Consider the following 12,452-nt stretch of genomic DNA (forward strand, 5'->3'; position numbering starts at 1 on the left):
CCTTGGACACTGCCAGGGATGGGGCAGCCACAGCTCCTCTGGGCACCCTGTGCCAGCGCCTCAGCACCCTCACAGGGAAGAGCTTCTGCCTCACAGCTCATCTAAATCTCCCCTCTGGCAGGTTCAAGCCATTCCCCTTGTCCTGTCCCTACATCCCTTGTCCAAAGCCCCTCTCCAGGTCTCCTGGAGCCCCTTTAGGCACTGGAGCTGCTCTAAGGTGTCCCCTTGAGGAGCCTTCTCTTCTCCAACTGCCCCAGCCCAGCTCTCTCAGCCTGACTCCAGAGCAGAGCTGCTCCAGCCCTCGCTGCAGCTCCGGGGCCTCCTCTGGTCTCACTCCAGCAGCTCCACGTCCCTCTGGTGCTGGTGCTGGATCAGGGCTGCAGGGGGGGTCTCCCCAGAGCTCAGCAGAGGGGGAAATGCTCTAAAGCATCTCGTAATGCTGCAGATCTTGTTAACTACTGTTTGTTCCTCTCCTGCTGCATGTCCCATGCACTTGGTCAGCCTCCCCTGCCCGCCTGGGGACATGGGGCAAGGCTGAATTCAGAGCTTGTGTTTCTTGGGCATGTCCCTCTAGGTGTGAACAGGACTGTAGCTGTGCAGATGGTGTTGGTTTTACTGGTGTTAAGTCACACTCTGGCAGTGAGGAAACATCCAGTGAGCCTATGATTTTATGAGGTATCAGAAACTTTCAAGTCCTCCATCACCAGGATGCTGTTACTCAAATTAAATTGCTCTTAAGGATAAACCTGATGATAAGTGGTTCCCTTTGTACTTTTCAAATGCTCAGAGTGGTTTGTGCAATTCTTCAGCTCTGCTTTACACAAATCATGGGTTTGCTGCTTTTACTGCTTTCGATTGCACAAGGCCATGAGGAACGGTAACGAAGAGCTAAGAGTGAGGATGATGACTGGATATGGATTCTTTGTGCAGTGCTTTGTCTCCTGTCAAGCAGAAGTTCTCAGGCCAGCAATCACATCATGGTTGAAATACTAACTCATGATCAGATGGCTTCTTAAGACAGCTGCTTCAGTGAACCCAGGGTGCTGGACTTGGTGTGCAGGTCTGTGGTTCTTGCATGGGTTGAGCCTTGTCTGGACTGGACTTTATAGTACAGATGATAAGGCTGAATCCATGCGTCAACAGATCCATGGGATCTGTACTATAAAGCTTGGATAATCAGGTGTAGCCCCTTTTAGCCTGGCAATCTCATGTTTAATGCCCAGAATGATGGGTTTCTAGTTTACAGTTGAGGCTATTAGGTGTTCCTCTGTGATTATGATATGAACGTGTCAGTGCAAAGAAGCCAACTGCTGCATGAAGAAAGCAAGCAGCAGCCATGCTCCAGAGGTTTCTTGTCCTGTTCATTAGAAAGGTGTCTGCAGCTTCCTAAAGCAGCTAGAACTGGTAGCACACTTCTGCTGTGTCCTTGGTTACTGCTAGGCAGGGGGATGGGTTTTGATCATAGCTTGTCTTGCTGCAGTGAGATATGACCTGAGGGATGGAAAGATTTTTCTTGCCTTTGAACTTGGCTGTCCCAGTTAGCTCAGCAAATTAAACCAGGGTTTCATTCTCTAGGAAAGAATATCACGTGCTTTGTTTGAGTTTGCTTGTAGAACTTTAATTCCTCCCTATTCACAGTCAGAGGGAAACTAAATCAATAGATCAGTTGTGGTGATCCAGTGATCCATCAGGAGGAGCTCACTGAGCAGGGCCTGGCCTTTCTGCAGGCTGGACAGACATCTGAAAGCAAAGGCAGCTCCAGCTTTGTCAGAGCAGACGTTGTTCTCTGTGCCCAGGTTATGAAATTGCACTCTGCAGAGCTGAGTAAAATGTGAACACACGTCCCTTAGAAGACCAGATTCACTGGGCACCGTGTCAAATCTCTGGAGTTTGGAATGGTTTTGTGGGGTTAGCTGGAAGAAGGGAGACGTGGATGTAAATCAGGGAATTTGGACTTGGGTATGCTCAGAAGTGAATGGGACTGATTCTCACTTACTGTTTGCCTGTCTTTTACTCTGGTAGTGTAATGCCTTAACATCAGAATAATTTTACACCCTTTTAAATCTCTTTTACTCTGCCTGAGGGATAGAAGAGTATAGAGGAAGCACAGATCTGGGAGCTTTCAGTATTTTCTTCTGTGTTTCCCCATGCTCCATCACACCTCTTTGGTCACACTGGTACTTCATTAGTGACACCTTGTCCCCTTCCATCTATGGCACGAGGGATGGGGGCACAGTGAGGGATAACTCCCTACATCACCTTGCTCTGCTCCCAGAGCTCTGTGTGCCTCAGCTTGGGTGAATAAGGGAGCCGTAGGGACCACTCTGTTGAATCCAGCATCCCATTGTGTCCATACGTAGTCTTCGCTTACATTATCTTTCCTATAGCTGCTGTACATGTGCACCAGTTCATGCTGTGCTGGGGCTTGGAAGGAGGTAGACTCATCTTCATGTTTATATAAAACATGTATGTGCACATATATACCTATATGTGCACCCCTGGCCATTACAGGCAGCCTGTGAGAGCAGCCAAAGGCTGTCAGAACCGAGCTGGCAGCATTATTAATTGTTCACAAGAAATCTTACATTAAAAATAGAACAATCTCTGCTGCTAAACTCTGCAGTACTGAAGTTCAAAGCAAATCATTTCACTGTGCTCCCTGATGGAGAAATCATTACCCTCCTCTGCTCCGTTAAAGAGAAGAGAAAAGAAAGAAGGAGCAGACAAAAAGCCTGGACTCTTGTAGTCTGGTTTAGCACGCAGTTAACGTTGACAGAACAAGTGACTGCAAGTATTTATCAACAAGCCCAAAGCCAAGGTCTGGGAAACGTTGCAGAGGGAATGTATTACTCATGAATACTGTACTTGATTGTGGAATAGCTCATACATGCCTTATTCATAACAGCCAAAGCCATGCATATAATTACATTTAGGTAAATACCCTGCCAGCTGCAGCTGAGAAGCAGTTTAGGAGCACACTGGAACCTGGGCTTGTGTGTCAGATGGGAGCTGCACTTCATCTCTTGCTGCAAAGAAAAGGCACGTTAGAAGCTTCTGGATCTTCAATCCATGCTTAGGATTCATGTAGTTACAGCTTCATTCAGAGCCTTCCCAAATCATTTCAGGCAGTTTTCCATCCACAAGCAAAAAACAGGTATTATTTCCTCTTCTGTGATGTGAAACACAGAGGTAGGGAGGGGTGGCTGCAGCGACCCATGTGCAGCCACTCCCAGAGCTGGAGCAGAAAGCCATGGTTCACAGTGGGCAGCCCAGTGAATCTCCCCAAGAAGGGCAGTGAGCTGGTGGCTCTGAATTAACTTGCTCCACCAACCTTCCAGTGGAGGTAGCACATTGAGTCACAGAATCCCAGGTTGGAAGGGACCTCGGAGATTAACTGGTCCAACCTTTCTAGGCAAGGCGTGACCTAGACTAGATGCTCCAACACCCTGTCCAGGCAAATCTTCCTAGTGCTCAGCGCTAGGAGTCCACCACTTCCCTGGGGAGATGATTCCCATGGCTGGTTGTTCTCAGCATTGGCTCTTCTCCAAACCACAAGCGCGGCGCTGCGAATCTGATGAGCTGTGGAGTGTTCTAGAGCAATTTCAGGTTATCATCTGGCTGAAGGGGGACAGATAACATCTAGCACATGCTGCCTGCACTCCTTTACTTCTATCACTATCTAGCAACACTCAAGCTGTGTTTCATAGTCACTTGTTTCCTTCCGACCCATTTCTCCTTTCCGTGGGCATTCCCGAAGGTTTATCAGTGTAATGAGCAAGTGCATTTGTGTTTCTCTTTTAAAAGGCTCTGACCTGAAGTTCTCCCACTCCAATGGTGGGGAACAAAGAGAGGAAGAGTGAAAAAAAGGCAAAGCAACAAGCTGTGGATAACTGAAGGTGCTACAACCACTTCCAAGGCCCTTCTGTTTTCAGAGCTTTTTATGTTTTGTCCCTTCTGTTGGTGCTCCATGGAGAGTTCTCACAGCACAGACGCGTTGTAATCAGTGGCACTGCCCTGTGCACAAAGGCGTTGAAGCTACATCTTGATGGGCAGAGTCACCATCTGGAGGAGCTTCTCCTTCTCCAGTGATGGGAAACGTGGCGCTGTGGGATCCTGACATGGCATCTGGGGAGGCTCCTCTGGGGAGGAGCTTCACAGGCAAAGTATGCAAAAAACAGGTTTTCTTCAGTTTCTTTTTAAGCTCAAGCCTAAGAGTGAAGGGTCTTCTCAGTCTGTGTAAACATTTCAGATGACAGGTTATTATCTGCATTGATGGTGCCTCTATACATGTAATGGCATTTTGGAGAGAGGCACAATAGAATGACTCAGCAGTGAAGGAGTTTTCGTTCCTTACATGTAAATGGGATGTGGTACTCTTCACCTATCCTGGGGAGCAAGTCCTGCCTTGAAAGCAAGCTTTGGTTTTCATCCCACTCCTCCAGTGGGCTCATGTCCACGTCCTACCAGTACCACGAGGTCTGGCAGAGCATCACTGAGCTCGGCTCGGATGAATCCGTGTGTCATCGGTCCAAAAGGAGGTTCATTGGCAGGGGGGGGGGGGGGGGAGGCATTGCAAGTCTTTCCCTTTTCTTCTGAGACATGAATCATTCTCCCTGGATGTGGATACGCCGGAAAATCCTCACCATTGTGAACACTTCTGTGTTCTGTAATACTCGACGTTTGGCCATCCTATGTACTTCTTTGCCTTATGAAATAGTGATGAGCTTGGAACATTCCCTTGTCCTTAAAAGCCCTTTTAAAGCCACAGTTGGTATCATGTTTTATTTTCTTTGGCTGGAAGGGGTTTGGTTGCTTTTATGTATAGTCACATTTTCATTAAGTTCCAGAAATGAAGTGGATTCAAAAGGACTCCCTTGGGAATACCCAGGGGCTTCAAGAAGAATACAGATTTCTTGGCAAAACTGAGAAAGCCACAACTCCCCAGCCCACTGAGGTCCAAGCATGGAGCTCTGGTGGCCTCCCCCGCTGCTTGCTGCATCTCCTGCTGTTGCATCTGCAGGCATATCCATAGAATTATAGAATCCCAGACTGGTTTGGGTTGGAAGGGACCTTAAAGCTCCTCCAGCTCCAACCCCCTGCCACGGGCAGGGAAATTTTCAGCTAGTCCAGGTTGCTCTAAGCCCCGTCCAGCCTGGCCTTGAACACTGCCAGGGATGGAGCAACATCTCCAACCGGTCCAGAGGTGGTTTGCAGTGCCTCACATCTTTTCACCGTGTCTTTTGTGTGTGTGTGTGTGTGCAGAGAATTAGCTTCTGGCATCTTTGGGAAGGCTCAGCCATGTTGAACTTTGGGACTTCCAAGCTGGAAGTTTGTGTGTTTAAAAATGTCAGTAAAAATCACCATTAGCAGAGGAAGTTACTGTCTCTTTTCTTATGTTTTGCCTTAGCCAGGGCTCTGTGTAGCTCAGTTAATTTGCTTTGGTTGTCAACCTGGCACATCATTGCCAGGGGCATCTTTATTACTAGAAAAGCTGGAGAATGTGCTTAGAAGGAGTTTTACAGAAAAAGAAAGTTGCTTCACTCTGCAGGACTCGTCACAGCGTAGAGATTGTAGTTGTCAGGTAAAGAATGTGTTTGTTCAAAGTGTGGCTATTTTAAATATGTCATTTTCTGATGACTTCAGGATTGGTGGTGAGCTTTCCAAATACCATCTTCCAGTTGTCCTCTGCAAAAGGACTATCAAAGCACTACAGCTTTCATGAAATTGTACCTCTGCTGTTTCCAAATCTACATCTGCTCATGGAAAACACGTTGTTTTATTGCTGTGGTAGGGGGGTTTTCAGGTATCCCTCATCCCCAGTGATACAGGATGCAATTAGTTGGTGGTCTCTTAAGGTAGAATTAGCCTAGCTCTGTTTCCCGAAGCTGAAGGCTTAGCAGGAGAATGTTATCACAAGTTGTTTTGGTGGTGTAACAAGCAAATCCTAACGTCATCTTTCTTCTGGTTTCAGGAGTGGCCACACATTACTTGCCTTCTGGTTTTCGCGTCAAGAAGGAAAACTAAATCGACAGCAAACTATTGAACTGGGACATCACATTCTCAAAGCACATATTTTTAAGGTAACAGAAAATGAACATGAAGACTCATGCTAACCTCATCCCCACTGTGTGTAACCTGCCAGCTCTGGCAGTGTTCAAGCTCTGCTTGTTTTCGGGTTGCTCTAAGAAGTGTGATTGCTTCAGGCTGCTGTAGAAGGGAGCTTTAGAAAGTGGGCAGTGGGATCTAAGAAATCCTTGGAATGAAACTGTCCTTCAACAGCTAGCCTCCTTACCTAAAACTGCTCTTCCCCCCTAACAGGTTTATTTCCATGTAATCTGTAACATTTAGGTCATAAAGAGAAAATCTGATGGTCCGTTTTACTCTTCACGCAGGCATTTAGGACGTGGAGAACTGAAAGGCAAGCTTCAGTGTGAGCAGCAATATGACCCATAAACTAGGTGTCATTCTTGTGCCTGTTGGCCCATATACCGAAAGATGGAAATCATGGGATCACGGAATCCCAGACTGGTTTGGGTTGGAAGGGACCTTAAAGCTCCTCCAGCTCCAACCCCTGCCCCGGGCAGGGACACCTTCCACTAGAGCAGGTTGCTCCAAGCCCCTGTGTCCATCCTGGCCTTGAACACTGCCAGGGATGGGGCAGCCACAGCTCAAAAATGAGGCTGTATTTTTATCTGGTCCATATATGATGTTATAGACTGAAAAACCTTAGCACTCCAGTTAGATTTCTAGAGCAGAGAGTTTCTGCCTTGTGTCGGTCCTGTTGGGGTTATTTATTGAGCTCCCTATGCCGAGTTCACCACCAGGTGTAGTAGCAAAGTCTCCTTGTTTGGGAAGGCGATGGCTGGAGCCAAGGGAGAAGAACCCTGGATCAGCATGTTACCCCCTCAGTGTATAATATTCAGACTTGGAGTTCCATTCCCAAGGCCACATTCAGCAGTGAGTTTCCTCTTCAGCTGCCATTTACATCTAAATCTGGTTCGTTTCACACTTCCACAGCAGATACATGTACCAGGGTTTCAGGCTCTAAACAAATGCCATTTTCCATTAAATGGACAAGTTGCCTGTAGATTCCAGATATAATTGAGCAATATTTACAATAGGAGAAAATGCCAATTAGCATATGAAAAATATCAGCACAACCTTCTGTTTCACATCATCGCTCGGCACAGTCCTTGGGTGCAGCAAGACTCATATGTCTCAGTGACAGATAAGCATAACAGCATGTTACTTAGAAGTACTATGAAGTTTCCAAAGCGTTTGGATTAGCTGGATCCAAACCACTGTAAAACTCTGTCTTTAGCTTTTCCTTGGAGAGGTTTCTTTTTATTCCTGTTTTGAACAAGTGTTTATTGAGGTTTTCCGAGTGAAACAAAAGCTGTATTAGGTTCTGAAGGAGGCATCAAGCTGGAATATTGCAGACAACATTTAAGATGTCAAGCATTCCTTAAAGAAAGTATTTCTAAGATCATGGACACAGATTCCTGTTCCTGATGTTCCTGACTATATTTGTTTCTAAACAAGCATGTTTTATTCCATTCAAGCTTTTCACTCTGCCTGGTCTTTCGCTGCAGCCATTACCAGTATGGCCTGGGGTTCCTGCCAAGCAGGGAGCGAGTCAGGTCATCAGTTCAGTGTGTTCTTCCTGAAGTTCTCACGTTATAGTAGCAGCTTTCTACAGACACAAAGATCCTAATTTTGAAGGTACCTATGGAGGTCCAATGCCATTGGAATTCCATTTTATGTACCCATCATGAAGGAGAGGATTAGAACAGGGCTAAAGCTTTTCGGCCAGCCAGGGAGTACTGAGAGCTGAGTTTAGAGACAAACTATGATTAGATAGTGCAGAAAACTTGTTTGTCCTTCCCCAGTCCCTGTTAGTTCATATCCAGAGATACCTTGTGCAAGGTAATGATGGGACACTTGGAACTCCCAGGTGTAAAACATCAGTGATGCTTAGGCACAAGGTGATGACCCGACACATGGGTGGTAAGAAGCTTTCACACTCCCCTCTTCCCTTCGTGGTTGAGATCTGCGGGGTTTCTCTTTTAAACACAAACATCCTTAAACAGTTTGGGGACCAAAACCCCCAAAAGTACAAATGTTTTAGTCTTTTAAAGCAATTGCCAGTCTTAACAGGAGCATATGGAAGCCCAGCTTGGAAAGCCTGGCATGGAATGAAAGGGCAAGATGAGAAATGTGCAGTAATGATACAAGACGACCCAAACTCCAGGCTGACATCTGTTTTGCCAATCAACCAAAGAGAAGTCTTTGATTTCATCTCAGTTAGCTAAAATGTCAGTAATCAAGAAATAGGTGTCCCTCATCCCTGCTGCTGGTATTTCAGTTTGATGTTGTGTCCAACTGGGATTTGCTTTTCCTGAAGGATTCATCCTGCTTTACAGTTCTGGGCCGAAAAGGGAAATAAAAAAGCAAGATATGAGCTGTAAAATGAGAAAGAGAATTGTAGAATGGTTTGGGTTGGAAGACACCTTAAGATCATCCACTTCCACCCCCCTGCCATGGGCAGGGACACCTTCCACCAAATAGCACCGATTTGTTGCAGTCACTGAAAGAGAATGGTATTGATTGTATTTATTCTTTAAAGGATAAATGTCACCTTTTATGTCTTGCACTGATATCTATGCATATATATTCTGATCCAGTGGTTAAGATTTCTATAGCTTATGTGATTATCCACAGATGGCTATTCTGAGAATGCAGACTATTTCCCTTGATCTTGATGGTGACTCAAACAGTTTATTTCTGGGTTTGATAGTATTATAGCTATTTTTAGATTATTTTAACCATTGATTATCAAATTGGGTTTCTATTTGTCCAGTTGTACTGAGTTCTCTGAAATTTAATAGTGGCCTCTAATGTCCTGCATTGTGTCATTTCAAAAGCAGCATTTAATGGTGGCTGAAATTCCTGAGCTCTTTTTCTGCCTCTTTACACAAGCAGATATTTTTCTCTCTTTAGCTGCCTGCATTTTGAAGGGAGCAAGCACAGGGAGCTTTTATTTATAAGAGCTTGTCTGATCTGTTGCTTCTTGCCATGGTAAAACGGTTTCAAAGTGACAAAGCTGTTGATGGCTGGTGCGATGCTTCAGAGTATCTTTCACACGTAGGTATTAGAGGTCTGCAGCTGAGTCCAGCAGTGGGCTTAGATGATGATTCCTGCACATCTTCCTTTAGAGGAGACAAATCCCACCTTCTGCTGCTGATTTTCCCCACACCATCCATGTCAGTCTGTCGTACAGAAGATCTCCAAAGTGAAATGGGATCCTGCTGCTTTGCACAGCTAGAAATGACCACGCGGTGTTGCGAAGAAGATAGAAATCAGGGTTTGCATATCAAAACAGGATTAAAAATGTCTGTAGGGTTTCCATGGAAACAGCAGGCTTTAATGGTAAATTGATGGCAGAACAGCAGCACAGAGGATGTACCCGCATCCCACCACCAAGCTCATTGCTGGAGTTGCAAACCCCATTCCTCTCCTCTCCCATCCAGCTGTTTGCTCCCATCTGTTGGCTCCAGAGCAATTGCTGCTCCTTCAAGAGGAGGGAGGGAAACCTTATATATATTACCTATTGTCTGATCATGGACATCAGCCAGAAGGGTTGGAGACAGTCTGGTGTGAGATAGGAGAATATCATTCTAGGCTGGGCTTGAGACTTCCTCAGTTTATCTTACTGGGAGCAGATATGGTCATGTTGTTTAACTGTTTGGATAATAAGGGGACTTTGTGAGTCAGTTCTGCCAAAATAATGTGTACTTTACTAAGAGAAAATAATGACAAGAGAAGCCTGCTCTGCTCCTTAGCATGGCATTGAGTGGATTTGGGTTGCTCACAGTTTAATCTTGCCTGTCCTAGAGGTAGGAAATGGCTACAGTACCTTTGCAAGTTACTTCCTACAAGCCTATTAATGCACTGCAAAGGTTGGCTGTGGCAAATTGTCACGTTACCTTGTGTATAGCTCTTAGTGTCTTGAAACTCTCTGAAGTCCAAAGGTCCTGGAGGATCTACCCTGTGTAACTGAGCATGTTTGTAAGCTTGGATCTAAGTCATCTTTTCTTTTTTAGGGGCTGAGTAAAAAAGTTGGGGTATCTTCCTCCATCCTGCAAGGGCTTTGGATCTCCTACAGTACAGAAGGTCTTTCCATGGCTTTGGCATCTCTAAGAAATCTCTACACCCCAAACATAAAGGTACTGGAGGAGGAGGAAAAGGAGGAGAGCTGGGGTGGAACTCCCACTAGAAACTCCCAGTTCACTGTAGCTGCCTACCTGTGGCAGTGCTCCTGTTCAGGCAGTGCTGGGCATTCCCATGAGCTGGAAAGAGCCCGTCAGTTCAATAGGGATTGTGTTACTGTCTGGGATGATCCTTCAACTCTTCTACTTTAACCAGGGGTCTGCTTTTAATTGCACTGAGCGAATAGGGAAGTTGTGCCTGTGCAAAATGGTTTGCTTGAGGTTTTCCTCCCCAGGGCTGTGGGATGTGACAACTGGTGTTGGAATTTGACAGCCCCATAAAGGGCTGTCACAGGCGCTAACTCAGAGGCAACACTAAACTCAACAGCACGTGCTTCTGTGCTACTTCAGGCACTTCATGCCTATTTGCATTGTAAGGGTGAATGTGTTTGCTTAGCTGACTTCCTCTCTATAGCAGATGGGATTTCAGACAGTGATACAGGTTTCCTGGAAGGAAGTTTGCCCCAGCTCCTTCCCATACAGGCGAGGTGAGCCCAGGGTCTGTCCCCGTGTCCCTTCCTTGCCGCTCTCTCCAGCAGCAGGTAGGGCCTGCTCCGCTGCAGCCAAGTGCAGAGGGAGCTGTGCAAGCCTGGCAGTGCAGTAGGACGACCAAAGCCATGCCAGGAGGGGATCCCATGGGAAGGATGGTCTGTTGAGTTATTCTCTCCAGCTGTGTATTTAGTGTCCATCCTCATATGAGAGATGGGTGTCCCCAGCTGCTGCAGCGTGGCTGTAGTGACTTTGTTCTGCACCCTTCAAGCCACTTTACCAACCTTCAGGGGGAGGATCAAACTGTTCCTTCTACCTAAAATGGGACCATATATTTGGCAAGTGTTTCTACTCAGCATTTTAAGTCCTTTGCTGTTTGCTTGGAGGTGTGCATTGGGCCCTGACAATAACCCAGTGTCTCCATAAAGCCCAGCTAACAGGAGCTCCTCTTTCCCTCTGCAGGTCAGTCGGTTGCTGATTTTGGGAGGTGCAAATGTGAATTACCGCACTGAGGTCCTGAACAACGCCCCTATTCTGTGTGTCCAATCTCACCTGGGCTACACTGAGATGGTGGCTTTGCTCTTGGAATTTGGGGCCAATGTAGACGCCGCTTCGGAAAGTGGCCTCACCCCCCTTGGCTACGCGGCTGCTGCTGGATTCCTGAGCATCGTTGTGCTGCTCTGCAAGAAAAAGGCCAAGGTGAAGTGACCACGTTCCTCTAAAAGCTGATTTCAACTGGTCCGTGTTGATGCAAGGCAGGGCACAAGCTGCAGGCAGGATGCGTGATGCTGCTTGGGGAGGGTCGGCTTTGCTTGAGGTCCTTGAACCTCACGAGGTTAAAATGCCAACGTTGCTTTTGTGGCACGGGGCATTCTTGAAACGCCTCCTTGAGACACGTTTTTCCAAACACTCCTCTCAGACTCATCCCAGAAAAATACCCTTTGTTTAACTTTGTGGTGAGTGTTTGGAGTTTTAATTGTGTATCATGAGTCAAGTTTCAGTGTGTTGTTGAAGAAGAAAATTGCCCTGATTTTTGAAGTGGAGCCTCCTGGAAACAATTTGTGGTTTCTCTATATGTTTAGCTGCAGTTCAGAAAGCAAAACACGGGGTTGTATAGTTCTGCTGTGAAACTTGGGATGGCTTAAGGGCCATGGTTAGATCTCGCCATGTTGTCTGTAATAAGGCAAGGGTAGTATGAAGGAAGAAAGGAATTCTGCTTTTGTTGGGATATTCTGAGAGAGTTGGGTGACTCCCTTGGCACTCCTTGGTAAGAAGCAGCATTCCATCTCTGAGAAAAGGAATATTTAGGCTAAACAGTGAAATGCTAAAGCCCTGCCACTCATAGCTTTCCTTGAGTATCCCTAATTGTATAGGGATATAGAGGAGATACCCCAAAACCAGCTGGCTTTAGTTTGGAGGTTGAGATGTTTGACCCTGGCATAGAAAATACAACACTGACTGCTGCCTGGGGTGAGAAATGAGAAATGTTAGCATATTAGTAATATTAATATATTATAATATAAGAAATATTTCTCATATGTATTATATCACTATAAAATTAGTAGAGTATCTTGATATAATCATTATTTCTCATATTTATAATAGGAGTAATGAGAAATAATACGTTGCAGAAGCACTGCAAGGGTTTACTGGCAGGGGGGGGGGGGGGGGGGGGGGGGGGCGGCGCGGTGCGGC

At 46.1% G+C, this 12,452-nt stretch overlaps 1 protein-coding gene across 1 annotated transcript in view; it reads left to right on the forward strand.

Annotated features, from left to right (window-relative positions):
- TANC2 (tetratricopeptide repeat, ankyrin repeat and coiled-coil containing 2) overlaps positions 1-12,452 on the forward strand; it is a gene marked incomplete at its 5' end in the record, with an annotated part of 99,891 nt that overhangs the window by 64,263 nt on the left and 23,176 nt on the right. The window contains 3 exons of the mRNA XM_010018652.1: positions 5,972-6,080; positions 10,104-10,226; positions 11,220-11,456. Coding sequence (XP_010016954.1) covers positions 5,972-6,080; positions 10,104-10,226; positions 11,220-11,456 — 469 coding nt within the window. The remainder of the gene's footprint in view (positions 1-5,971; positions 6,081-10,103; positions 10,227-11,219; positions 11,457-12,452) is intronic.

The sequence above is a fragment of the Nestor notabilis genome, unplaced genomic scaffold, assembly GCF_000696875.1.
Source record: "Nestor notabilis isolate BGI_N333 unplaced genomic scaffold, ASM69687v1 scaffold5827, whole genome shotgun sequence".
Taxonomy (NCBI): Eukaryota; Metazoa; Chordata; class Aves; order Psittaciformes; family Psittacidae; genus Nestor; species Nestor notabilis.